Source organism: Platalea leucorodia (assembly GCF_965183815.1).
Source record: "Platalea leucorodia genome assembly, chromosome: 5".
NCBI lineage: Eukaryota > Metazoa > Chordata > Aves > Pelecaniformes > Threskiornithidae > Platalea > Platalea leucorodia.
In genome coordinates this window covers 40014155-40040095 of record NC_138827.1, presented here as the reverse complement: position 1 = coordinate 40040095, position 25941 = coordinate 40014155, and the positions used below count along the sequence as shown (strand labels likewise).

General features: G+C 38.2%; 1 protein-coding gene across 1 annotated transcript in view; it reads left to right on the top strand.

Annotated features, from left to right (window-relative positions):
* The window catches only part of BCAR3 (BCAR3 adaptor protein, NSP family member), a gene marked incomplete at its 3' end in the record, with an annotated part of 120607 nt that overhangs the window by 78752 nt on the left and 15914 nt on the right, over positions 1–25941 (top strand). The window contains 1 exon segment of the mRNA XM_082311979.1: positions 3564–3603. Coding sequence (XP_082168105.1) covers positions 3564–3603 — 40 coding nt within the window.

Here is a 25941-nt window from a genome sequence, read left to right as displayed (position 1 = left end):
GAAAGAATATGTTTCTGGCTAGGACAGCCTCAGAATGGTGACGGTTAAGACAGATTGTGATGACTAACTGCTTTCTTTTAGTGGTTAATTATTAGTGCAGGACTGTTTATGCTACTACAGTTTCCACACAGATCTTGTGCATATGGAGAAGGGTCAAGAGAGGACTTACACTACTCAGGAGAATGGCTTAATTACATGTATCAAGTCAGGCACTTTTTTTTTTTTCTTCTTTTTTTTGCTATGAGCAAAAAAATGCTGGAAAGGGATTTTGTTTTGTCATGAAATGTGGTGATAGAGTCTGGCAGCAATGTAAGTATTCAAAATGGATGTGGGAGTGTGTTTGCATCCCTTTCTTAAATTCTTCTCTGTGACTGAATGAGTATGAAAAGAGCATGAAGTCAATATTGTGTGTCCTACTGCAGCCCTTACCCAACACCTTACCTTGAGGTGTTCTGAAAGCTTCTCTATTCCAGGTGACATCTTTCTGCATTAAATGTGCCTTTTATCTGAATGAAAGTAGGGCTTGTCTGATTATTAGGAAGCCAAAATGTGTAATAAAACCCAATCCGTGAACCCTCAGTTTATACAGTAATGGTTGACTTATATGCAGGCTCTAATACATGCCTGTTGTTGGTAAACAGATGCAAATGAATACAGCTGTAAAGTCAAGCTTATTATGCAGATAAACATTAGCATTACTTGAAATGTAGTAAAATCTGATGAAAGATGAAGAACTTAGTATTATTGAAACAAACCTTCATTTGAATTGATTTGAGAGATGGCAGAGCCTGCAATTACCTTTCAGCTGATCTGGTAGTTATCTGAAAGTTTTTTTTTTTTTTTTCTGCAGATCATCTGATACAAAAAGTGAGATTGTGGGTTCACCATTTTTTTTAAGATTCCTTGAGGAAGGAAAAGAAGTGCTTTTATATTTTTCTTAGGTTCCTGACATTATAGATTTCCTTTGCTGGGAGCATATGGCATAAAGGAGCACATCATCATTGCTAACAGAGCGCTGAGATTCAGGAGTTAGTTTTGTGATCTAGTTATTTGGTTAGTTCCTAGTTATTTGGGCTAACCGCTTAACCTGTTTTTCTGCATATAATATGGCAGTATTATGGTGGAATTGAATGACAGGAAAATGCAGTAGTTAATCTTCACTGTTAGTTACTGCACATCAATGAAAGTTACCATTCCTTGAAAATAACTTCCAAAAATTTGCACAAAGATGAAGACTTAAACAACAAGGGCAGATGGGGAGAGAGGGGTCGATCTGGTAGGAGGTATTTGAGGTGAATAGGGCTATAACATAAACATCTTGTATGTATAACTTGTGCTTGTAGTGAATTGCAGGGTTTCCTACGTTTTGTTGTGTAACAGCCTACCAGATTAAATATTATAGTACTTGTGAAGACATTTTTTTACACTATCCATTTCCTAAAAGCAAAATTTTCAAAGCACTTCTGTCATGTGGTTGATGAAGGAAATGTAGGTCACTTCTTTCCCTCTCTCTTCTGGTTTTCCTGCTGTATGTAGCTGTAAATAGACTGTTTTGTCTTAAAGCTTTTCTGCCTCTTTCATTTTGCTTTGGCTTGATCTGTCCTAAAGATCTTTTGTCTTGTACCTGAGGGTGGGAACAGTGGAGTCCGTAGCAAGGCCAGTCTGCAGGAGTGGAGTTTGTAAATGCAGACGATAACAACATGTGCTCACTGCCAAAGTAAGCAAGTAAAGTAGTTGTTAGCCTTATTGCTCAGGTTTGTTCTTTTGGAGTGTGTTGCATATGCAGTGGTGGTAGACCCTTTGTCCTGAAAGGTTCCACAGGCAAGTGAAGAACTAAATTGCAAACTTTTTCAGAACATTTGGCGCTGGCACAGCTTCCAGCAGTTCATTTGAATGTGAGAAGAGTTCAGCCATGCTTAATGGCTTTGCTGAACTGATTAAGAATCAGATTTTTTTCCCAGTCAAATTGCCAAGTGTTGAGGAAGAAAACTTTTTTTCTGTTCAGAAACTTCATTTTTCTTTTTCCTCTGTGCTTCACCCCTGTTTTCTCTGATATGCTTATACATATTTTATGTGCATGCAGTTACCAAGCTGCCCCTTCTTTGTATATTGGCTAGGAAAAAGTTTCAAATGGTCCAAATTCTGTTTCCATTGAATTTGGCAGCATTGTTGTTGTTATTTTTTTAAACTAAGCTAGAAATGGAACTTGACCCTTGGTAAATATTGTGATAATGTGAAACAGTAGCACATGATACAGCCTGAGCAGCTGAGCACCATTATTTACGGGCAGGGCTAAGAAGTGAGAGGGCTCTGTTTTGCCTCTGTATAGGTATTCTGGATTAAAAACTGTTAGGGAACCAGACTAAAAACTGAGTATAGAATAATAACTTAGTTTCAGGTGATATACAGTTACATTCAAAACAACACAGGGAATTTAGAGACTGTATTCTGGGTTGGTTGATTCCAGTGTAACCCAATTTCTACATATCTGAAGCTGCTTATTAGGTTTCCAGTGTTACATCATCATAACAACTTCCACCAAACAGGGTTCTGTTTCTAAATTTATGGGGCATATGTTGTCCGTGTGGCAAACTTGATTGCAATAGCAAGCTCCTGATCCCTCTGTCAGTTTGCAAGGTGTTCATTGTGCTTGTTACACGTTTGTATGTAGGCAGCACCATGTATGTCATCCCAGGTTCTGTAGAAAGCATCCAGTTGTGTACTGCAAACTCTGTTAGCCTGCTAGTTCTCATACAAAAACAAATATACAAAAACCTTTGAAAATATATGTTTATTTTTATTTCTATTTATAGAAAAAGTTGTAATTGATCACAGGGCTCTTCAGTTAGGCTTCTGTGCCCTTTGCCATCTGTACGTGTAGAAAACCTGCAAAGAGATCTTTTCTGTTTAAAATAGGGTAATGACTTGATTATCTGGCTTTCAAATAATTGTAATGTTGAAATTATGATAATTTTGAGAACTTTTTAAAAGAGTGCAAGAACCATATTTATTTTTCCAAATGTAAAATAAAACATTCTACTATTGCAAATCTATGAATTCTTTGCTTTGTTTATACAAAAAGTGAATGTTCTACTTTCTGTTTTCTTGTGTTAGCAATGCCCTCTCAATGCTATCAAGTAGCAGTAGCTTAAAAGGGAAACCATACAAGCAAAGAAATAAATTTAGAAGCCGTTGGGAGAGCTCTCTTTTAAATTTATTTCAAATGTTTTATGTGGTATATAAGTATTTTCAGCCATCTGTTGAAATTTCAAGATTGTTTTTGCTTTCTGCATAATTAACTTTTTTCCCCAAATTGATTACTAGTGGCTCCACTACCTGACCTTCTAGAAGAAATCAGTGTGTTATATATTTGTTAAAAGTTAGATAGCATAGGCCATCTAGCTATAACGCACAGTTTTTAAGGAGGATTTTAACACGACCTAGTAGCCTATTGCTCAGATGAATGCATCTTTTCAGTATGAGATTATATTTGGACTCACCATTTGTTTTTTTGTTTGTTTTTGTGTCCTTTCTTCCTCCCTCCGTGCTCCATTTTCTTACAGAGATCAGAATGTTCTGGATCCTACTTTGGAATATGTTAAGGTAAGGTATCATTTCTTACCCTCAAATATTTTATTCAGTATATAACCAGCACTGCCAGAGCATTTCCAGTCATTTCTAGTTAAATAGTGCTTCTGTCTATCTTTTGCTACAGAAAAACTAATTTTATATGTCAGACTATTTTCTGCATGCTTCAGTGAAATACCTGTGGGCATTGTGCTCTGGGGGTGGGTTGCATTTTTATATTGGGGCCTCTTTTCAGTTACATGGTGACTACCTATGATCTTGCCTTTGTTAACATATTAAAAGAATCCATATTTCTTGCTTACGGATTTCTGGGGTAGTAAAGGAACACATCTGAAATCATAAAAATGTCAGATTTAGGTTTATGCTTTTAGCAATGTATTTACTAACATTACAGTTAAAAATTCACTTCTGGTCCAAAAAGTAACTGGAATCCTGGCAAAATTGTAAGTTCTATTTTCCTTTTGTATAAGACCAGAGTGCTGAAAAAAATATATAAATGTGTATTTTGTTAGAGTAAATAAAAAATACTCTGGAGCGTTCATAAATTCTATTCGAAAATCAGTCCTGCATTGTCAATATAGAAACTTTGGAAGAAACCTTAGGGATGTGATTCTGTACTGAGAGTCTCTTGCAGTGCTGTAATTTCCACTGAATTAGTACCTTTCAACATGTTTCATTTAAGTGAATATTATTTCTCAGAACCTTGAAAGAATCTGGCTTCTGTGTCATGTCTCTCAACAATGGGCTTCTCTAATGGTTGGGCTTTGTTCCCTGTCTTTTAGAAGACCATAATCTTCTGAAAAGTGTCTGATAAACACAGGTTATCCTTGAACATAGGATATTTCTGTAGCTATTCATGTGGACAGCCTGAATTTCTCAGACACCTGAATTTCTGCTTCAGGTTAGAGTTCAGGTGAGGAAGAGACTGAGGAGAGCCAGCCAGCTGGGTTCTGCTGCTAGAGTTCTCTCTGTGGGTGTTCATAGTTGAGGGAAACAGAGAGGTGCCCAGGTTAGGGTTCAGGTTGACCGAAGAAGTAAACTAGGAGAATGTAATGCAGTGTTGAGAGGGGACTGCCAAAGGCAAGTGCCGAGAATTTATGTGCCTGAAAGTGCGGAGGGGTCCTCTGCTGGACTTTCTGCCTAGGGTTGGGGTGGAGGTAGGAACTGAGGTTTGGAAGAAGAGAAGGAGAAGAGCAGAACACGAAGGTCCGTGGAAAATGGGCTGCCAAAGGACTCTTAGGACTGCTGCTGGAATTCCACTCTGAACAGTTAGCTCAGTGTTGCAAGGTCCCTGGCCTCAATCCCAGCCTAAAGTTGGGATATGATAAAGTAGCAGAGGCAGAGAACGCCAAGAGCCTTCTGAAGAGTACTGTAGAAGAGGGGATGCCAAAGGCAACAAAGTGGTGGACATGTTAATTGCTCTGTTTAGTTTACTGTGTATCTTGCACTGTGCTGTACAGAGTACGTTGTTACAGTTTTAATAATATGGCCAAGTAGAAGGCAGAGGTTTCATGTGCCAATTCATCAATATGTGTGTCTTGTCTTGTTGCAGCAAGTTCTGTATAATAAATGTGGTTTCTGATCTTTTCAACTTTTCTAGTAGAAGCTTGTCTTGGACTCTTGTCAATAGCAATGGTGCAAGCTTAGTTATTAAAACTTTGATGTTGGGGAGGAAAGCCTGGGGAAAAGAGACTTTGAGGGAGAATACAAGGGTTACCATCCCCTTCTTTTCTCCTCCCTCTTTCAGTTTTTTCCTGTCTATATCCCTGCCTTTAGTGAACTGTGAGTTTGGTCCCCAGTTCAATGGTATTATAATAGGAATTCTGGACAAGAAATCTTAAACTACAACTTTGAAAAATATGCAGAAGTTGCTTTCTAACAAATATAGCCCCCAAAAACTTTTTTTGGCTGTAAAAGTCTATGTTACTAACAAAACTGACTCCAGAAATACATTCTTACACAAAAAATGATCATTAATGCCAAATAAAGGAGGACTCTCATCAATAATTTGTTATCAGTTTACTATGACTGCAAAAGATGTGCCTGAATTCATAACAACAGGATCTTGGAACCCCCTTTGTTGGCTTAAGTTTCAGCAGGTATGTGTTCATTGTCTTGCATAACTTACCTTATGGTAACTATTATATTAATGTTTATAAATTTTCCAACTCCTTGAATAAATTATGGTGGCAGTGTTAAGTCAGGTATAAACTGCAGAACACTGACCTACTCAAGTTACAAAGCTGAAAGAATAGATTTCTGTAGCATCTCACTATGCTTGTACCAACATTGCCGTTTGCACAAGTCTATTTGACATATAATGTTTTTTTTTTTAGTTTGAGCAAGCAGGGTTGGTGCCAGTTGGGTAGGCTTTGACAGATGTTGCTTAAGTGGTGAAAAAAATACCTTTAAATGAAGAAGAGATAGTAAGAGAAGAGGGAGACAACAACAAGAGCACTTTGGGGAATCCTATTTTGCTGATTCAGGATACCAAAGTTCTGAGAGACAGATTCATATTTCTGATGCACGTGAAAATACAGTTAGTGTTGTCTCTAGGGAGAGAAGTGTTGATTGACTGACTGAAAACACATATAAACTTGAGTATTAAGCATGTATGATGTATCAAGCATATATCAAAAGACTAGAACAAGCTAATTGTGCACGAAGTCTTGATACTGATTCTTGTTTCTCTCATCTTGCTGTTCAGACTAAAGAGAAGAGAGACTTTGGATTTATTTGCCTTGTGAAAAACTGCATTATCTTGAAAGTAGTACATGGCACGAATTTAAGTTGCATTAGGGTAGTCTGGCTGCTGGTGATTTTACCCAAGAGTTACGGTCCCAAGCAAAGCGTACTATGTCAGGGCCCTGAGGGCACTAATTGGCCTTAAGTGTCCTCACCAGCCTCACTCAGGACCTCCACCCACACCCACTGAGCAAGGGCTCCATTTAAGCTCAGACTGGGGCCTTCAGGCCCTGCCTGAGCTGCGTCTTAGGTGTGCCTGCCCTTAGCCCTGTTCCTGAAGTGCTATGTGGGAAGCCCTGGGTGGACCTTGGACCTGGCCTGTTACCCTGGTCTTGCCTGAGGCTCACCCATGCTGTGATAGGACCTGTTGGTGTCATCGCCCTGCTCAGCTTGCTTGCGTCTCGGTGCTGTGGGACTGCACCTTGTTGGTGAGCGCGTTGCCCACCCTGTGCTCCCAGACCGCCTTCCCTTAGGGAGCAGCCCCACCCTTGCTGCTCCCTGACGTGCTAATTGTAGCCGGCTGGTTTGAAAGATCCAATATGATCAAGTATGTGCCATCCTCATAACTGATCCACTTTATCAGGCTGCACAGGCATACCTAGTCTCCTTCAACTCCAACACAAGCAGCTAGTTTTAAACTAGCTAGATTTAAAAAGTAATTCTAAAAAGGGAAGCTGGGCACAGAGCTGATCCTGCAGCTTCACAGTTGCAAATTAGCACTGTTTCTGCAGTGATGCAAACATGCTACGTAAGTGTCGTGCGAGTCCCATAAGATAGATAATTAATACTTGTTCAGGATGTGCTCCTGCTGGGGAGTGATCAACATCTCTTCAGGATTGGACTCTGTTGTAAACAGAAGGTGGAGAATTCATTTGGGTATGAGGAAAAGTAACACGGTTATTTTTTTGATTCAGTGTGCTCTGCTTCACAGTGACAAGAATATCACAGCGTTTATTGTGGCAGTAGTGACTACAAGCAGGCATTGCTGTATAGGGCAGAGAGACTGATGGTAACCTTAGAAGCTGACTGTATCAATTTGCTTTTTACACAAACTGTTCCTTGCTAGAATCTCGTGACTAAACGTAATATAAATAATTCCTTGTATTTAGACATACTGTGGACAGAGGAAAGGCAAAATAAATTGTTTTTTCTCCTGTTTTATTCTGTTCAAGATACAAGACAGAAAGCATTGATTATAAAATTAATCCTCTGAAGGCTTTTTTAGAGAATGTCTGTATAGATGTACTATGGTTTCTAATACTTGAATCTAAATTACAGCTCACAAACGGCAGTTTCCTGCATCTTGAATATTGATGTATTAGTTCATTCAAGTATATAAAGAGAGCTAATTATGCAAAAGGAAGTTTGAAGGAAAAAAGAAAAAAAGTACTGATTTACTGGAGTCTGAGTACTGAAGTGTCCGTATGGCTTCAACCCTTCCTTTGTCTTCACAGCGTCGCTGAAACCATGGTCACAGTTAAATGGCTCTTTCAAAAACCCTTTTATGGTAGAAGAGAAAACAGGCCAGACTGCTTTGAGTCAGGCCGCTAACCAAGTCATGAAAGAGATTTACAGACACAATAGCACATTGTACATTCTGTGAGATTTTTACAAGTTTTATGAGCCAAATAATAGATCCATTGGTAGTCTCAGCAGGTTCTTCCCACACCCTGAGTCTGCACATCCACAGAACAGACTCCTGCAGGGAAAAAAGGATCAAGTGGTGGCAGCTTTGAGTGTGTCAGAGAACTTCTTGTGAGTCATTTTGATCAAATTCATGTGAACTCAAGATAGCTTGCTGTCCCATTCCTATTCACTATAGATACTTTAGGATTTTTTAATAGAAGTCTGTGCTGTAATCATTAAGGCTATATCAGGGTGGAAAGAAAGAAAAACAGATTTCTCTCCTTTCATGGAAACCTTTTGAGCGTTTCCTGTGGAAATAGTGCTAATAATTGCAGAAATACTTAAATTGGTGATGAGTTGATGAGTATTATTGTGGCCTGCGGTTTTGGAGTTGTATTTTGATCCATTAGCGGAAAAATTACAAAATTTATGACTGATTGTCTGCTCAGTGTGGTCATGAGGGAGGTTTATATTTAGATTCAGACTTGAAAAAACTATCACTGGTCTAAGGAAGTCACAGCTGCAGAAAAAATCTGTTCCCTCATGAAGTTCTACTGAAGGATTCTTGTTTGTCTCAGCCCCATAGTGTTAATTTTTTCCCTATTTTTACTCCTCCTTGATTTTGTTAGAAAGCAAACTGTCATAGAAATTATTGTCATTTATGGTGGCTTTTGTGAGTGCAACTGAAAATAAAATTTTGATAACATTCTGATGTCTTGGTCATTATCTGTAGTTTTGCAAGATAGGACAGTATTTTGTGGGTTTAATTCAACTTCAGGGAACTTTGCTCAGGTGATGAGGTTTATTGATGCACAGTTTGTATAGTTAATTGCACAAATTCATAATATTGTGGATGCCAATCACATATATGTGTGGGTGTTTGTCTCTTATCATTCTAATGGCTGTGCCAAGGAGATAACACGGTAAGAAGACTATCAAAAGCAAAGTTTCTATGCATGTATGAATGTTAGGGAAAGTTTAGGAAAAAAATCTGTGTCAGCATGACAAGTAGTCACAGTTTGGGGAAGAATTCTTCCTGATGACATTGAAATTTCATTACAAGGAGCCTTTTTTAGACATGGAAATATATTAGAGAAATCCCCACCCCACTGGCAAAGTTGCCAACTACAGTGTATACCTGTTCGTGAGCTGCTGCGTATCACTGTCCTGTGGAGACTTGCCTGTTGAGATGCGAGTTGTGACTTGTGAGCAGAAAGTTTCTTGGGTTTCTGCATTGTCTGACAGCATTACACACGATGTATCTGAGCTTGGAGGAATGCCTGACACTATGGCACCAAATGATCAGGAGGTTCTTTTTGAATCTGTAGCTCTATTTTTTTTTTTTTTTTTTCCTTTTTGCAACTGTAGCAAGGGCAACAGCATCACAGAAGGTGGAAATACCAGATGGAATGTATTTTTTTGAAGAGAAAAGGAGTGTGCCCATACAGCTGACTTTGACTTTACACATCTGTCTTTGTCATTACAGATTTGACATCCAACTCAAAGATCATTACTGGTGTCAGTGATGTTTCAGTCAGAGATATTTACCTTTTTTCCATGTTTCTCTTCTTAGTAGGAACTGAAGCTTCACAAACATCACTCCACAGCAGTTGCCTTTTGTATACAAGCTGTATGATTCAGAAAGATAAGATCCTGTTAGACCTAATCTAATGTTAAATACATATATTGATCTGTCTCACAATGAACACTCAGTTTTGATGCTTGAGGGGTAGTTGCTAGTTATACACTGCCCTCTGCTGGAGAAAAAGCACTAGATTTTTAAAATCAAGTCATGGCTCTTAAAATCACATTTTTCATAATAATTTCATTGAAACTTTTATAGTGATAAAAAGTCTGTAGCCTGACTGTTGGAAGTTTCTTGCTTTTTTTCTCCAGAGGCACAGAATGAGCCATTAAGTTATAAAAGTAGGTCCTAGAGGGAACTTCCGAAATTTCTTTGTCGGGGTGTCACTGAGATTGTTAGAACAGATGTTCTGATTTGTTCAAAACCTCCAGCAGAGATTCCGTAGCCTCCCAAGATAATCTGTTCTACCTCCCAAACTAGATTAGTCTACCTGTCTTTTCATTGTTACTGTGGAAAAGTTTTTCCTAAAATGTGATGTAAATTATCTTTTTTGGACATACGGGTGGCTTTTTTTTGTGTGTGTCCCTCTGTCTTCTTTTTGTTACCTTGATTTAATTTTCTAGTGGGATAAGTTTTGGCTGTTGCAATAAGTTGCACAAATCATCTTGTCTTGTACTTTTAATCCTGTTCTGGTAGTATTCAAGTTTCGGGTAGTAGAATTTTTTCCTCAGCCTTATACCAGGCTTGTTTCTTGCAACATGTGCCCCTTCTCTGCTTAGAAAGGGCAACTATTTCTTTAGGTATGTATGATAGTTATTCCTAAAAGCTTTCTGCAACCCAGAAGAATTTCAAAAAAGACTTAAGGAATTACATATGTAGTTGAAATTCAGCAGCTCTCAAGTAGTTAATTCCCCTACAATCAGTATGAGAATCTTGCCCTATTTATTTGGGGTTAATGAAGACTTGTTTTATTTGATAGAATGCGGTTATCCATAATTAGCGATGGAATCTTACACCCAAGTTTTGGTATTTTCTCATGTTGAATTTTGTTTGACCAATAGGCTAGTTTCTGAAAAGGTGGTCGAGTCAGCAGTTCTGTAATCTTTTGGGTGCAAAGTGATGAATAAAATCTAAGCCGTGTTTGCAGCAAGTATGCAGGCAGTATGATTCTACAGCTCTGCAAGACAATGCATTTTTCAGTCTACTGTCCTAGTTCATGTTTTCCTAGTAGAGAGATGCCCACGTTGGCCTGTTACTGTTCGGGGCTTTTTGTTCTTTCCCAGCCCCCAATTCCTGAATGACCTGATTAGCTCTAAGATCTGGGGGATTTTGTGGGGTGGTTTTTTGTTGGGTTTATTTATTTATTTAAGCATACTGTGAGGAGGGATTTTTTTTCTTTGTGAATGATAATCCTCATATGAATTCAGTCAAGTGGATAGTGGCTTTCTAATTATTCTGGCCTTTATGGTGAAGTCTTTTAGCAGTGGCTCTTGCATTCCCTTCTTCTGATGCTGAAATGGAGTTTAGGGTATTTTGGTTATGGAGCATCTTTTGTAATGCTAAGTATGCTTTGGTAAATCTAAAATGCTGATAATTCTTAAAGCAGCATGCACTCTCTCTATTTGCCTGCTAAGGGTTAATCTTACATCTGTCCTATCATGAAGTTGACCCTGTTAATGTCTGTATTCTACTTCTTGTATTATTTCTCATTAACTCTTAAATTATGTCTGACCTGGAGTCAGCAAAAACCTTGGCACCAGTAGTAATACTCGTGCCTGTAGATACTTAGTTGATCTTTTCGATATCTTTGTTAGATGATCAGTAACTACTATCAAGCCTTATTCACAGATGAGAAATACAAGCTGGAAAGGTCTGAATCTGAAACACAGGACAGAAGTTTTGAGGTACAAAGAAATATTCTTCTCATTTTGTCTCTGGCAATCTTGTGAGACTTGAATTTAAATGAATTACCCTTTTTCTCCAAAATATTGATGCCTGTGGCTCTCAAATGCTGACAGTTATACATTGCTATTGATAATATCCCCAAGTCAAAATGACAGTGTCAGTGAAAGGAAATACTATTAAATGGTGACATGCATTTACTTTTCAAAGAAAGGAGAAAAAAAGGGTGTGTTTTACTTTTAAGACATTGGTTCATCTTGATTTGTGATCCTTTTCTGTTGCAGAGTTATTGTATCTTCTATCAGATACTGTGATTGTTGAAGGGACTGATCATTTCTGACAAACTGTGCTTCCAAGGTGTAATCCTGGACCAAATCCACTCCATTGCAGTAGGCACTGTATTGCCTCATTTGCCAGAAAAGAACATGCCATTTCCCACAAAAGTGGTACCTATGGGGAAGAAAGAAAGGTGCTGAATTATAATATTGCCATGCCTATTTTTTCTACCTCATCTGTAGTGAACATTTTATCTATCTTGGTAAGAGCAACCTCAGGCGTAACGAAAAGGATGTGAAGATTTGAGTGGAGACTAAGCAGTAAAGTGCATAAAGCTTAATCTACTTGTAAAGTGAGTTGGGTTTTTTTTCCGTTTTCAATTTCTGTGCAAATACTTGTCTCAGTTGACACAAAGAGAAGGAAAAGATATCTTTGTGTGATGGCATCAGCTGGAATTCTTACAGCTTACAGTAGGCTTTTATATATATATATATATATGAATAGGTGTGAATATAAAAGGTATGAGTGCCACACAGAATTCTACTCCTTTTCATGTGAGATATTTAAACTGTTAATAACAGCAGAGATCTGACTACAGTCTACCATCTTTTGTGTTGATCTCTTCTTAACTGTTTCTGAGCTGTCTCTCTTGCGTGGAATATTTATTTTTCTATTCATTTTAGGCTTTCAGTATCCTTTCACAGGAACTATACCTTAAAGATGATAGGTACTGATGTTGTTGGATCCTTTTCATAATTTTGAAGATGGACTAATAGCAAAAGCTGACTGGGACATGAAAATACTTATATTTAACTCCTTCATAGCTATGCCTTACTGAAGTTGATTTTTAAATGTATATAAGCATATGAACCACAAGGGGGAGTGAGTATATAGGTTGTGGAAGGCAGATTATTAATAAGCATTTTGGGTACTCTTCCTGATAAAGCCTATGGAGGTAAAGCTCTTAATCTCTTGGAGCTGCGTTTATACGTAATAATTAGAGTAAGACTGTGCATCTTGCCTCTTTTTGGAGACATACTGTTTAGATACAGTTTGGCCTGTGGAAAGGGCAGTGGAAGGAGCATTAGTACACTTCAATTGGGATGCCATCTATTGATATGTGCTGTCAAAGGAGCAGGTTTTTGAGACTTTTGTATGTCTCATACTATTAGGAACTAAGCACTTACACAAATGAGGGAGTATAATGTTATGTTGGTTATCTAGAATACCCAGAGGTCGTTTGCGTCCATGCCCTCAAATCCTTTGCTTAGTAAAATGTTGAAAGGGAGGTATATGAGCTGAGGTGAGCTTGCTACTTTTGCTTCATCAAAGCGTATTGTGCGAAAATGTGGGAGGAAGACAGGCCTCTTCAAACTCATACATGCTGGTAAAGACTTTTGAAAAACTGAGCTCTGACAGAGCCTTACTTTAACTGGCTTAAAGTCAGCATTGCACTAACACTTAGGCTGCTTGTGATTGGCTTTAGGTGCAGGCAGAGTGAATTCCCCTCTAGCTACAAAAGACCACATAGATATACAGAAAGAGGAAAGACTTACTAGATCACTAGCCCAAGTGACTTGTGAGTTTTATTTTCAAGTGCTACGCATCCAAAATCTCCCTTTGTATAAAACAGAAGTATTTTAGGGTATCCAGGAGTTTTAAATGAATAGCTGATTTTGAAATGCCTCCACTTACCCTGGTGAAGTAACAGAGTTTTTTCATCTCTGAATTATATTTGGAATTCGTGTAAATCTGAGACAAACAATCACTTTACTTGGACAGGACTGTGGAGGCTTTCAAAAACAGAAATCTGTAGTTAGCGATTGTGTTAATGGCTTCTTTTTATAAGCAAGAGAGCTCTTGTATGCTGTCCAGCAAAGCTAAAGTTAGACTAATGAAGCTAAATCAGCAGGAAAGAGAAGAAAATAGGAGCCATAAGCGGTGAACTAATTCTGAACAAAAGGAAATTCATGCCTTTTCATATTTTGGGTTTTTTTCCAATCCAAGGAATAAATTGAAGGAAAGACTGGTGAGACATTACTAAATTGCTTCATGTTTGTACATGGGTTGGCAGACAGTAGATGGAGCTCAAGAATATGTGTACTAGTTTTTGGTAGGATCGATAAAACCTTCTGGTGCCTTCTTAATAGGAAGATGGCTAGTAGGAAAACCAGGCCTATTGCCAGATGATTTTAAAGTTTGTATGTTTTAGTTATAAAAGATCAGATTTTTCAAAGATATTTGGATGTCTTAAAGTGCAAATTAGGACCTAGTAGGAAGCTCATAAGCAGGTTGGCGCTTATTTCTTGTAGCTGCCGATCTGGGTTTTTATGAGAGTCAGATTTTCAAGCAGCATTGAAAATGAAATAGATGCAAATTCTGTTTTCTCACTATTCCTGTACAACTGCAGCGTATTTCTGACTTTGCCTCACAGAACTGCGATAGAGAGGAGGAGGAAATTACGCTGACCTCTCCCATACCACGCCTGTGCCGTGCAAACAAGTGTAATTACAGTTGCAGTGGTATCTATTGATTCATGATCAGAAGCTGCACCAACAACAGCCTGCAGGAAGTGAGGTTATGGAAGAGAACATGAAAGAGTCAATTCTATTAAGAATTTGACACAGTATTGGTAGGACATGAGCTGGGTGGTGGGACCTTGTGCGCCCGTAGAGTTAGGAACAGATAAAAGCAAGCAACGCGTTCTGACAGCGTTGTCATCCCCTTTCTTCCACTTATTCTATGCTTTAGAAAGTGTTCAGATGTAAACAGTTGGGCACTACCTGTATTTGAAGGCATCCCCCACAGAACTTTGTTAGAGGCGATGGGCCATGTCTGAAGGACTAAGTACTAAGACTGAATGGTAGTGGGCGTTGTGAAGATGATGTTTGCATGGACAAGTTATTTATCAGTTGTTGTCCCCTGTTTCCTGACTTTTTCTTACATTAAAAAGAATAAATAACTAGTTATAGAGAAAAGTCTTCTGTATTAAGTGAAGAATGTCTCAATCTGAAGATTTAAATGCTTGATTTTCTTTGGGGTTTTTCTTTTGAATTTTATTCATATTGTACTTTATTATAACCTTACAGGTGCCATTCTATAGCCATAGGCACTCGTAACCATAGTTAAATTGTGCATATGCACTGTGTAATTGGGACGTGTCTGTATTCCATATGACGTCATTAATCCAGCAACAGTGCGCAGCGTGCTCTGGATTGGCTGCATGCTGTATCAAATCAGATTTATGTTGTTGACCCTTGTATGGTACACCATGCCGTCTTTCATTTACAGCTGGCTTTCTGCCTGGATTGTTTACTTTCATTTAGTAGAGAGAAATCTGAAGCATTATATGTATTTCACTGAATATTGTTAGGCTGATTGAAATGCTTAAATGATTTGTTAATGTGGTACTAAGTAACAGTGGCAAGCCACCAATTCCCTCATCTAATTTAGTCTGAAATTATTTCTCTGTAATATGAAATCACAAATCATAATTCTGTGTGTGAATTACAAGCACTTCCATGAACATCAGTGGTATTTGGTTCAGAATAGCCACCTGTAGACTGTTTGATAACGTCAGACTGCTTGTGAGTTGTCGAATGTTTATATTTTTATGGAGTTTGGTTGTTTTACTTGAGCCACTTGCAACTTTGGAGCCAAAGAATTTTTTTTTTTTTTTGTGATGAGAGTAAAAGAAACCATATCCTCCTAGAGAAATTATCCCTACATTCTATTTTGTTCAGCCTGTACAATTAAAGCAGCCTAAGAGGATTCCCCCAGAGCAGGTTCACACTGTCCAGTGTGAAGGCTTCAAACTCCTGCATATGCAATGTGCTGTGAGTGGAGCTGGACACAGTTTAGGTGTGTCAGGGGAACAGTCCCAATATGCAGTGACGGGTAAGTGTAATTTAAACCAGACCATGAAAACTCCCTAAATAACTCTAGAGGCTTTGTAATAACACAGATGGGGTCAGCAGAGACACCTTAATTTCTTTTCCTGATGGACTATTAGGAACTCAACACAGAATATATGATCAAGTATCCTTAAACTCGTGTGGCCTTGAATCCTATGAACTTAGAAATCCTTTCTTAATAAACTTAGTTATCAAAACCACTGTAGCCAGCCATCCTTAGAAACAGATGAAGGGATTATCAGATATTTTAAGATTCTTGGCCAGAATCTTTGAAAACAAAGAAATGAAGTTGATGGTTGATCTGTTGGTGCTGGAGAGCATTAGAAATAAATCGATAGATTGACTTAGCAGAAAGGTTGTATTTGATGTTTCTAAGGTGCAAGAAACAGATGGTTTGTTTCTCATGTGCAGAGTCCAAGAACCCAAAGTACCAGCAAACAGTTGCAGGACAGGAGAGTGAAAATGTGGCTAAACCATCCTTTGTTTCTCTCAGTCAATATTTACAAGTGTAAATTTTATCTACATACGAGGTGTAATTTGGAGCAGCCTGAAGGCTGTTCTCAATCATGCTGGCTGAAAACAGCGCCATGATAGCCAGCAGTGCAGGAACTCTCATACTATCACCCAGAGGTTTCTCATGTACTCTTTGAGATTCCTTCCAGTAGTCTTAATTTTCATGCTGCTGTATCACAGTGTCATGCAAAGGTTCTGGTTCTGACTCTTAAGAACGTGTCATCCATTCATTGAACTATATGTGCAGAAGTCATGTTAACCTTTAATAAAAACAAAAATCCCATTAGTTTTGTTTAAAAAAAATTAGATTCACTATCTAAATAAAGCACCCTCTTTCCTGCCAGTTATACTGTTGATAAAAAGTGTCAGCAGCTGCTGTATGAAATTGTACCGTATAATTTTTTTAAGGTTTGTTATTTCTGGCATTCTCACAGCATACATAATTTTTGATTCTTTACTTACTCCATTACAGACAGGAAATAAGGAACTGGCAATTACCATTTGTAATTTATGCCCTGCTGTTCATGTAGAGCTGTGGATGCAACACTTAAACTTCTTTCACTGCTGCTTAGTAACAAGCCTTTCAAATGAAAAATAGACACGCCTACATTGAATATGTATTAGGCCAAATTTACTTCCCAGGTTGAGCTGTGCTATTCCCATTGAAGGGGGGAGATTGTGCCTACAATCCAGGGAATCTGTTTGAAGATACACCCATTATGTCCTTTTGCTCTCAGTAGGGAAAAGACTAGAGGGGAAGCCTAGGTCCTGTTGAAAAGGTTTGGGAAGATGATCCATACGCAAAAACTTCATTCTTTGCCTCCCTTGTGTTTTTACTACTTGTTTCAGGGAAAGGAACCATATTGAGAATTATATCATTCAAACTAGACCAATAGAACTCTACCAGTAAGTATTCCTGAGTAAACGAGTCATAGAAGAAGATGCAAAACTAATAGGTCTTTCTGTAAGACATGAATGTACGCGTAAAGTTACCGAGGCCTGGGGGAAAATGCGTTTGTTAGCTAGTGAGCTACAATAATGGCTGGATTTGCAATCTAGAGCTTGAGAAAGTAGGAAAACACGAGTACATAAAGGATGCTGCATCCTCTCTATTGTAACAAGTACTGTATCATGCTACTGTGGGGACTTGGGTGTTGTTTTTTTCTTTTTATAAAGTGCTTCATGTTGAGCTCTATTAGAACTGTCACTGCAACCCTCATTTTTGGAAAGCTTGGGGTTTTTATTCTTGGTGATGATATAGAACCTTTCTCTAAATTCCAGTGTAGGTTTACTCATTGCTAGGTCATAATAATTCTTGTCCCCCCCCGCCCATTTTTTTTGTTTTGTTTTGGTTTGGTTTGTTGTTTTTTTTTTTTATCCCATAAAGAACTCCTCTCCTTTTTGGAACTTACTTCTAATTCTTTTCAGAGCAAAAGTAGCCCACCTTATTTTGCATTGCTAAACTGGTTGGTTTCTGCTGCCAAAATAGATCATTCATCCTAATAGTCCTTCTTGTCACCTGCTGTAGTTTTGAGTTACTTGTCTTGATAGTTTCTGTTCGTGGTATTCCAAATGAAACCTTAGTGTATTTTGCAGTGGTACTAATACTTTATTGTCACCATTATAAAGCAGAAATGCCTCAGCTCAGCTCATGCATTCTTGAATTCCATTTCCCTTTTTGTCATCCCCTCTCCCCCCTTATGTAAATTGGATTAGGGTGTTATTATAAGAACTTCTTGATGAAGATTCTTCAAAAATATAGTCCTCGATGAGATGTCCTCCCACAGTACCAAAAACCTCCAGACAAGAAGTCACAGTTGAGGCTTTTGTGTTTGGAGTTCTGCAGGGTATCTTTTAATCTTCTCTTCTCTGGCTACCTGCTAAAGCAATCCTATAGATTTCCTCAAAGTGGAAAAACAACTTAAAGTAAATTAAAATATGCTGCACCACAGAGTAGAGAGAAAAGGAGGATACTTTCACATTCTCAGTATTTTATCCACTCATTCATTATCTGAGTTTGTCATAAACTACTTGGAGAGGCATTTCCTCTCCCCAGCTATAGCAGGACTCCATCTTCAAAGTCATGATTTTCAGCTTCTTTGCTGAGCCAATCTTTCATCCTTTTTCTTGCCAGGGTAATCACTTTTCAGTCCATTTAATGCTCTAATCTGTTATTCCTACAGAGTTTTCGTTTTCTCAAAAGAATCATAGGCATAACGTCTCCTACACATGGCCAAGTAGTCTGACTAGCTTTATGGACATTCCTGGTTTTAGTGCTTAACTTGGTGCTAGATACCTGCAAACCTTAGGTGGTCAAGCAGGTAAGAACGTTACACATCACGCTTCCTTTTCCTTGTTATCAAGACTGAGGTTTCCTTTTCTTTTTGGATAGGCTCTCCATCCCACGTGCCTTGAAAGGCAGTGCACGTTTTAGGTCTTGTCTTTGCTGCTGCTTTGTTTGTGTGCCAAGTCCCATTGCTTGATGCAGGCACTGAGCGCACTCCACATTGTTCAGTCAATGTGGGAAGGAAGTACTCTATTATTAGGTGAGAAGTATTGCCTTGCAAGTAATACCTGAGGACATCAATAAGCATTTAATATATATGCCTTCCTAATTACGGAATATATTTGTTGCTGATGAAAAAGACAAGTAACTCTTCCTTTTAACCACTCCATGGGACTAATTTATTCCTAATCTGAGATCTGAAGTACCTGTGACTTCTGGACTTTTTGGTACCATCCAAGTTATAAATGGCTCATCTCTTTGAAGTTTCTCTTTTGTTTAAGTGTTAAAGGCTTTCTTGTACTCCTCAATCCAGTGCATTTTGTTTCCTTTCACCAAGTCCGTTAACCGCGCTGCTATGGAGGTGAGGTCTTGTCTCTAAGAGCTATTATAATTAGCCAAGTTATTTCCCTTTTTTGCCTTTGTTCTTGAACAGGCCTTGAAGTATGTAGGACAGATTCTTTGATGATGAGTGGTTTGCTGGTCAGTAAACTATGGACTATGCTGTCCAACAGAACAGAATCACAGGCATAAATAAAACTGCTACTTTTAATTTTGTTTTAGTGTTTTATTTTTATTTTGCCAAATCAGAGGTATTCTTGAATTCAGTTCTTTTCTTTCTTTAGCAGTTTGCACAATCCCATGGGACTATCACCAAGCTAAAGCTGTCCACTGATAACTTTAAGTACTAATGGTACCTCGGTTGCACCACTAATACTGACCATGCTGACAGTGTTGGTTTCTTGCTATTTTTCCAAGGGCTGCTTGCCAGAAGCTTCCTAATTAAAAATAAACAGATTTATCATTTTCCTTGGTTACATAAGCTCTAAGGATGTAATTCTTATCTGAGTATGAAGAGGAACGGTCGTCAAACAGTAATCAACTGCTTTTCCTCTTCATTTTTTTCTTTTATGTGTTCTGTGTGTATATTACTGATGCTGTAGGTAGAGACATTGCATGGTTGAGCTGGAGCAACTGATGAAGCCTTTATCAGCACAGGGAGACAGTCAGGTATTGCATCTCATCAAGAAGAGAAGTTTGCCTTGAGCTGGTGGCTTAAATACATCTCTGAGCCAGGGGATACCAAGATAGAGGAGCTAGGATTTCACTGATGGGTGAAAGAGATCACATGAGGATTCTGGCACTCTCTATATGGCATGCTTGGAAGCAAGCATGCCAGCAGCCACTGCATTGATAGTATCAGCTTCAGCTGTGGAAAGTGTCCCAGACTGATTCATGAGTAGGGGGGTGTAGCAGCTCTGGAGGCAGTGGTGATACTAAAGAGCTTGCTAAATCTCTGAAAACTGCTAATGGTGACTGTTTATCTTCAATCTTGAGGAGCCACAAAGAGCAGAACTGAAAATGCCAAAGGATTATAATGTTTTTCAAATGCTGATTGCAGCGCTTTGCTGCTTTTATCATCGTAAGTCTATTATCAGAGTCAAGGTAGGTGCCCTTTTTCAATAACAGTAAATACACAGTCTGCTAGTCAGTAATGCTTTTGGTTTTTCTTCAGAAGTGTTTGTTTTTATACGAAGGTTGGGTACAGTGTGTTTCTGTTCTAAAGAACATCTTTAGAATTCACCATTGTCTCAGAGAGAAGCTTAAACAACTTTCAGTTTTATGAGCCTGAAGCTGACTGTCTTTATGTTTAGGCACTAAGTTAAAAACGCCCTGGTTTGGAACTTGCTGTAGAGAATTTTAGTAAAGTTTCAAGCTTTCAGAATTTAACTGATCAGACCACTTTGTTCCCTAACTTTTTCACCTACTTACTGAAAACATAAGCAATTGTGCTCAGGAGCTCAGTTTTTTAAAATGCCTCAGACAATTTTGGACTTGTCCTTATATTTCAGAACTTTTAAAATTACAAAATACACAAAATCATATACTCATGGAATGGTTTGGCTTGGAAGGAACCTTTAAAGATCATCTAGTCCAGCTCCCTGCCGTGGGCAGGGACATCTTTCACTTTATGCAAAAATGCACTATATGCAAAGAAAAAGCCTTTATAAACATTTTGAGCCACACTTATGGAAGTGTCTAAGTGACTTGGGAATTGAACTGTAATCAGGTGGGCTATCTAACTACTTTTGAGGATCTGTGAGCTACACCTAAGCTGTTAAATCTTTTTATTTAAGATTTATGCTTGAATTGTTCTTTGAATAACAAAGTGTCAGCTCTCTAAGTCACTGTGTAATGTATATAGATTTTCCAGAGCACATGCAATGAGGAGGGATGTGAAGGTTGCTACCTTCTGGCCTGTCAGCTTTCAAACTTTGATGGAGGCACTTAAAAGTTGGGAACAGCTGCCCCCCTCCTCTCTCTTCCAGTGATTTGCCTTTTAACTGTCCATTTCTGAAAGTGGGGTGAAGGGCTCAGTCTTGGGCACACTGGAAAAGTGACTCTGATCAGACTGTCTTCTCTTTCTCACCGGGACAAATGTCAGAAGTTATCAGCAGAATAGAGAGCTAAAGATGCTCTCCTGTTACTGTAATTCATTTTCATTCCAAATTTAAGCATAAGGCTTAACTCTTCTCTTCTAAAACTTTAGAAATGACATTGAGTTTTATTGTTGGCTGTCAGAACAGTTATAAAACCGTTGTTCTTGACCATGCATGCCCTTTGTTTAACTTGGCATGAATTTCTAATACCTAAAATAACGGTGGTGTTGTCATGGCAACTTTCCATTTAGTCTAATCCATATAGTCTCTAGAGAAACTGAAACATTAATAGTGTTTGCTGTATGGAGGGTAGAAAATAAAACCTTTTATGTAGAAACAAATTACAGCTGGGCTCTTTCAAAAATAAGGTTCTATTTAAAGAGATTTGCACCATTTAAAATAGATTTGAATGCATGTGTTCCAGCATGCAGATTTAGCATTAGTTGAATCTGATGAACTGCTATTTTAAGAAGTTCTGATGGTAGGAAACTGGGGTGCGTTTGCTGAAGAGAAAGTGTCTGTAGGTACAGAAACAGCTGGTGGTCAAATCAAGTAAGGTCTGCACCTTGGGGCCAAATGATGTCTGTCCCATGAAATGCCAAAGTGCCTAGGATGATACGAACACCTGAGCCCAAGTTGTCTTCTTACTTAATTTGTAAAAATATACCACTTCAAGCAAAATCAGTTTGTGTAATTACATGAGATTAATTCTTAGTTGTAGTAGTAATTACGATTGTAATGAAATACCAAATTGATCCATAAGTTAGCATGCCGAAGTCCGCAGCTGCCTCTGAGAGATTCAGATTTTTTGCTGCACTGAGATAAATTCATTGTAATTATGTTGTCCGACTTAATTGAAAACAGTATGTGGCCAAGCTCAGAGATGCCTCGTCGTGTCCCATCAAAGCACAGGAAACAGTACAGCACTTGAGCACTCATGTTTTGCTATACTTAATTTTAGTGTGTGAAATTAGGATCTCAATAGCAGATGTTTGGTTTGTTTTCCCATACATTAGTAGAAAACACAATGATCAGTGCAGAAGGTCCGAACTTGGATCAACTCATTCTTCATTCGCGATGTGTCAGTACCTTTTACAATCCCATTTGGTTTTAATAGCTGTTTACAGTTAAGGTCAGCTTCTACATTTGAGGAAAATAAAGGGAAACTTCAAGGCAATGGGTTCCTGTTTGTGGTTAAAAAAAGAAAGTGAAAAGAGAATTCTAAATTGTGGCTTACACCACTTCCAGGCCAAAATATTGTTCTTTAATTTTTTGCATTTTTTGGAAGTTAAGAATTAAGTTAAGACTAAATCAGTGATAAACAGCGACTTAAAAAATGAAGAGGTCTAAATTAATAAAGTTAACTTTGCCACAAGACAGTTCTTTTCGTTCTAGCTAGTATGGTTGTTACGATTGGAGGGAAAGACCTTGAAGTTCAAGTATTTTCATTCGTAATTCTCTGCTGTGATTCACCCTCAGCTGAAGCTGCACAAAAGGAGAAAGCCACTCAAATTATCAGGACTGCCAAGTTTTAAAACTTCCAGCACGTTGATCTAGCTCATTACTGGGTAATGTACTAATGCTATGAATGTGGCATGCGTAAGAAGCCTTTTATAAGCAGCTACTTATTGCAAGTGCCATCTCTTATCTTGGATGAATTGCAAACACTTTTTATAGATAGTAGATCTTAATATTTCTTCAGTATGTGGTGATCTAAATCTGTTTCACTGGCATCCTTGGGCTTCATGGATCCAGTTTCAGCATGTATGTGGAGGCAGTTGGATTTGATAACATGAGTTTACAAGTCATCACCACCCAGCATTATGGGTCTGCCTTTTTGATGTTAGATCTGTTGTTGTTGGAGAGGGCCAGATGGGAGAAGACTGACTTATCAAAATGATGTGAAATTTGGTGTGGCTCCCTGAACTTTGATTCCCTGTTGTCTTGCTGCTGAGTTTGAGTTTTGATGAGTCTTATACTATATAACTTTTTTTAAATTTCCCATGGTAATTTTATACAGTTTATCAAATTTTCACTGCAGTATACCCTCTATCATATATATCTATAGATAGCAGAGGGACCACTGGTGCTCTGTAAGCGATTCCTGTTTAATGGGAATGGGAACATTCTCCAGTAGATATTTTTTCATTTAACTTCTTGGTAATACCTTTCATTTAGGTATTTCTCAGATTAAAACAAAAAAAACACCCAACTTCTAAAGTCCTTTAGATTTGGTAGTCAAAATCCTCAGGGTCACTGAGTGAGCAGATGAGGATTTGACTAACTGTAAACATGGGATTTCTCAGGATCCATATTCCAGAAATGAGGCTGTCCTCCTGGCTCTGAATGTGGCCACCTAGAAGATTAAGGAATTGTTATCAGTATAGTGTTTTAGTTGAAGGTGGATGCAGAGTCCACTAGAATTAAGTCTTTCCATTACCTTCAGTTAAAATTAGATGGAACTTGGTGCTAAAAGCCTTTTTTATTTTTCTCCTCCCAAACAAATATCTCACTTATTAGTTAATAAAAAATGGCCACTTTTCTCTGAATGTCAGGCAGGTTATGTTGTTCATAGTGGCAGACCGAGAACATGCACATGACGGAGTTTGATTTTTAAAGAGCTATCACAGTCACGATGAAAGTTTTCATAGTGACATGTTATCTTTTCATCAGTAACCTCAAAAGCTGTCACCTGTTACCTAAACAAGCACACAGAAATCTTGTGGCTTCAAAATTGCCATTCTCCTGTATTAATTAATCTCTCTGATTAGTTCAAGATTCCTCTCCTGTATCTTGGGCATGGCAAAAGTTTGTATGCTATTTGTTCTATGTCTCAACCAACCAGTTACGCCACTAGAAAATAAAAATAAAATCCTGCAGAAGTTGGCACTCATCTATGCAAAGAGACTTTTATCATCCATTTTGTCCCTCCCATTACTTAACATAGCACTCATTGTAGTCCTGTGTGAACTTTGTGCACTCTGGAAGATAGGAGAAAACTGCCCCTGTGAAGAACATTGCCACAGTTGTAGGTAAAAATGTCCAAGTTAATCAGAAAATGGTTTCTTGAATCTAGAAACTCCCTTTCTCCCATTAGTTCTTTCTCAAAATAACCATTTCAGAAATAACTCTGTCTGCGTGTTCTTGTCACTTTGTAAGTTCTTGGCCAGTGATACTACTTTTTTGTACAGGAGAAAATAAGGACCGGCAAGAATGTTTCCAAACAAAGATGGAGAATCTGGTTCCACATGGGTATTCTTTTCAGTGCCTAGTGCAAGTCTCTTGGTTTTGGTGGCAGATTAGTAGAGTTATAAGTGAAATGAAATACATTGTACTTGTTATAAATAAAATTAAATCATTATAAATTGATGTAACTGTATATTTTAAAATGCTTGTACTCATAGTGCCAGAAAGGCAGTCTGATCAGGATCACAAGAGCACAGGGTTAGAGACTTAAGGGATCTCTGCAGCCAGTGCAGTATATCTTAATCCAGAATTGGAACTTTGACAATAAAACGTTCATTTTCTGTATGAACAAGTTGATTGCTCTCTAGTGGTTTGGAAATAGAAGAATTTCATTAATTTTTCACTTTTCCAGATGTTTTTAGTGTCCTGTGTCTGTGCGTCCCCTCCCTTCTTTCTCGTTTCACATCTTTGTCTTCCCTCCTGGTATTTCCTGTCCCTGCCCCAGCATCCCCTCCACATTTGCTGTTGATTGGGCTTTCTGTTAAATTATCCGCTTGGCTAAAAGCTATGGAAATCTCACAGAATTTAAGTTTTTGCTGCATCACAAAGTATCTCCCATCTCTCCTCATTTATTTGGAGATTCTGTAGGACCTAGTGATGTTACAAGGTCAGAAAGTTGTAGTTCAGAGTTCATGGTGCACTTAAGCAAAAGTAGAAGGCCTCCAGTGTTGGAGAAAAGATGGATTTGGGAGAAAGCTGTAACAGATTTGATTTAGGTAGATACAGTACATTTATTAAAAGCTTTGGAAAGGTACTGGCTTGACTGATTTCCTCAATCAGATCGCACTTCAGTTTTCACAGAGCTGTTCTCATTTATCCCTAATAATTTTCTCTTTTTCTTTTTTTTCTTGAAACCTTCAAGGCAACAGGAAATCAGGTGGTTCCAAGGCTGCCTGTTGGGCTAATTTAAATATCAGCTGGCAGAGCTGTGCAAAGCACCAGGAAATAATTGAGATGGGATGGAAATGTGGTGACCTTTAGTCATGTACCTGTAACAGGCCTTGGCTGTGCTTTAAGTAAATAGTACTTTGCCAGGAGGATGCAAAGAGAGATGGTATGAAATTCCACATTATCAGAACTGAGGGAGATGATCTAGCATGACAGATTTTGGACCACTTCCAAACTGTGTCTAAAAAGTAAAAGCCTGTCCCTTATAATTCAAGCTGTTTAAAAAAACAAACAAACAAACAAAAAACAAAAAGAAAACAAACAAAAAAACCCCTCACTTGATCACCTTAGAGAGGAATTAATTAATAACAATTGAGGTAAGCCACAAAAGCTAGAACGTATAAATTGCAACTTTGGGTATATATGTAGAAACCTGTGTGATTCTTCTCTCAGCTATTTTGATATTCCATGGATACATGTACTTCACTGGAGTTGTTGCAGGTATGAACTGGAGAAAGAATCCACTGCCAGTAGGCAACAGAAATAACTGTGGGACTTCTATTTTGTTTACCACCAAACTCATAGAGTAGATTATTCAGCACAATTAAAAATTATTCTAATCTAACGTGATGAATTCAGCTAGGATGGTTGACACAAGAGCTTGATATAGTGAGTTTCCTTTGGAGAGTGCCAAAGACTCAAATGAAAGTAACC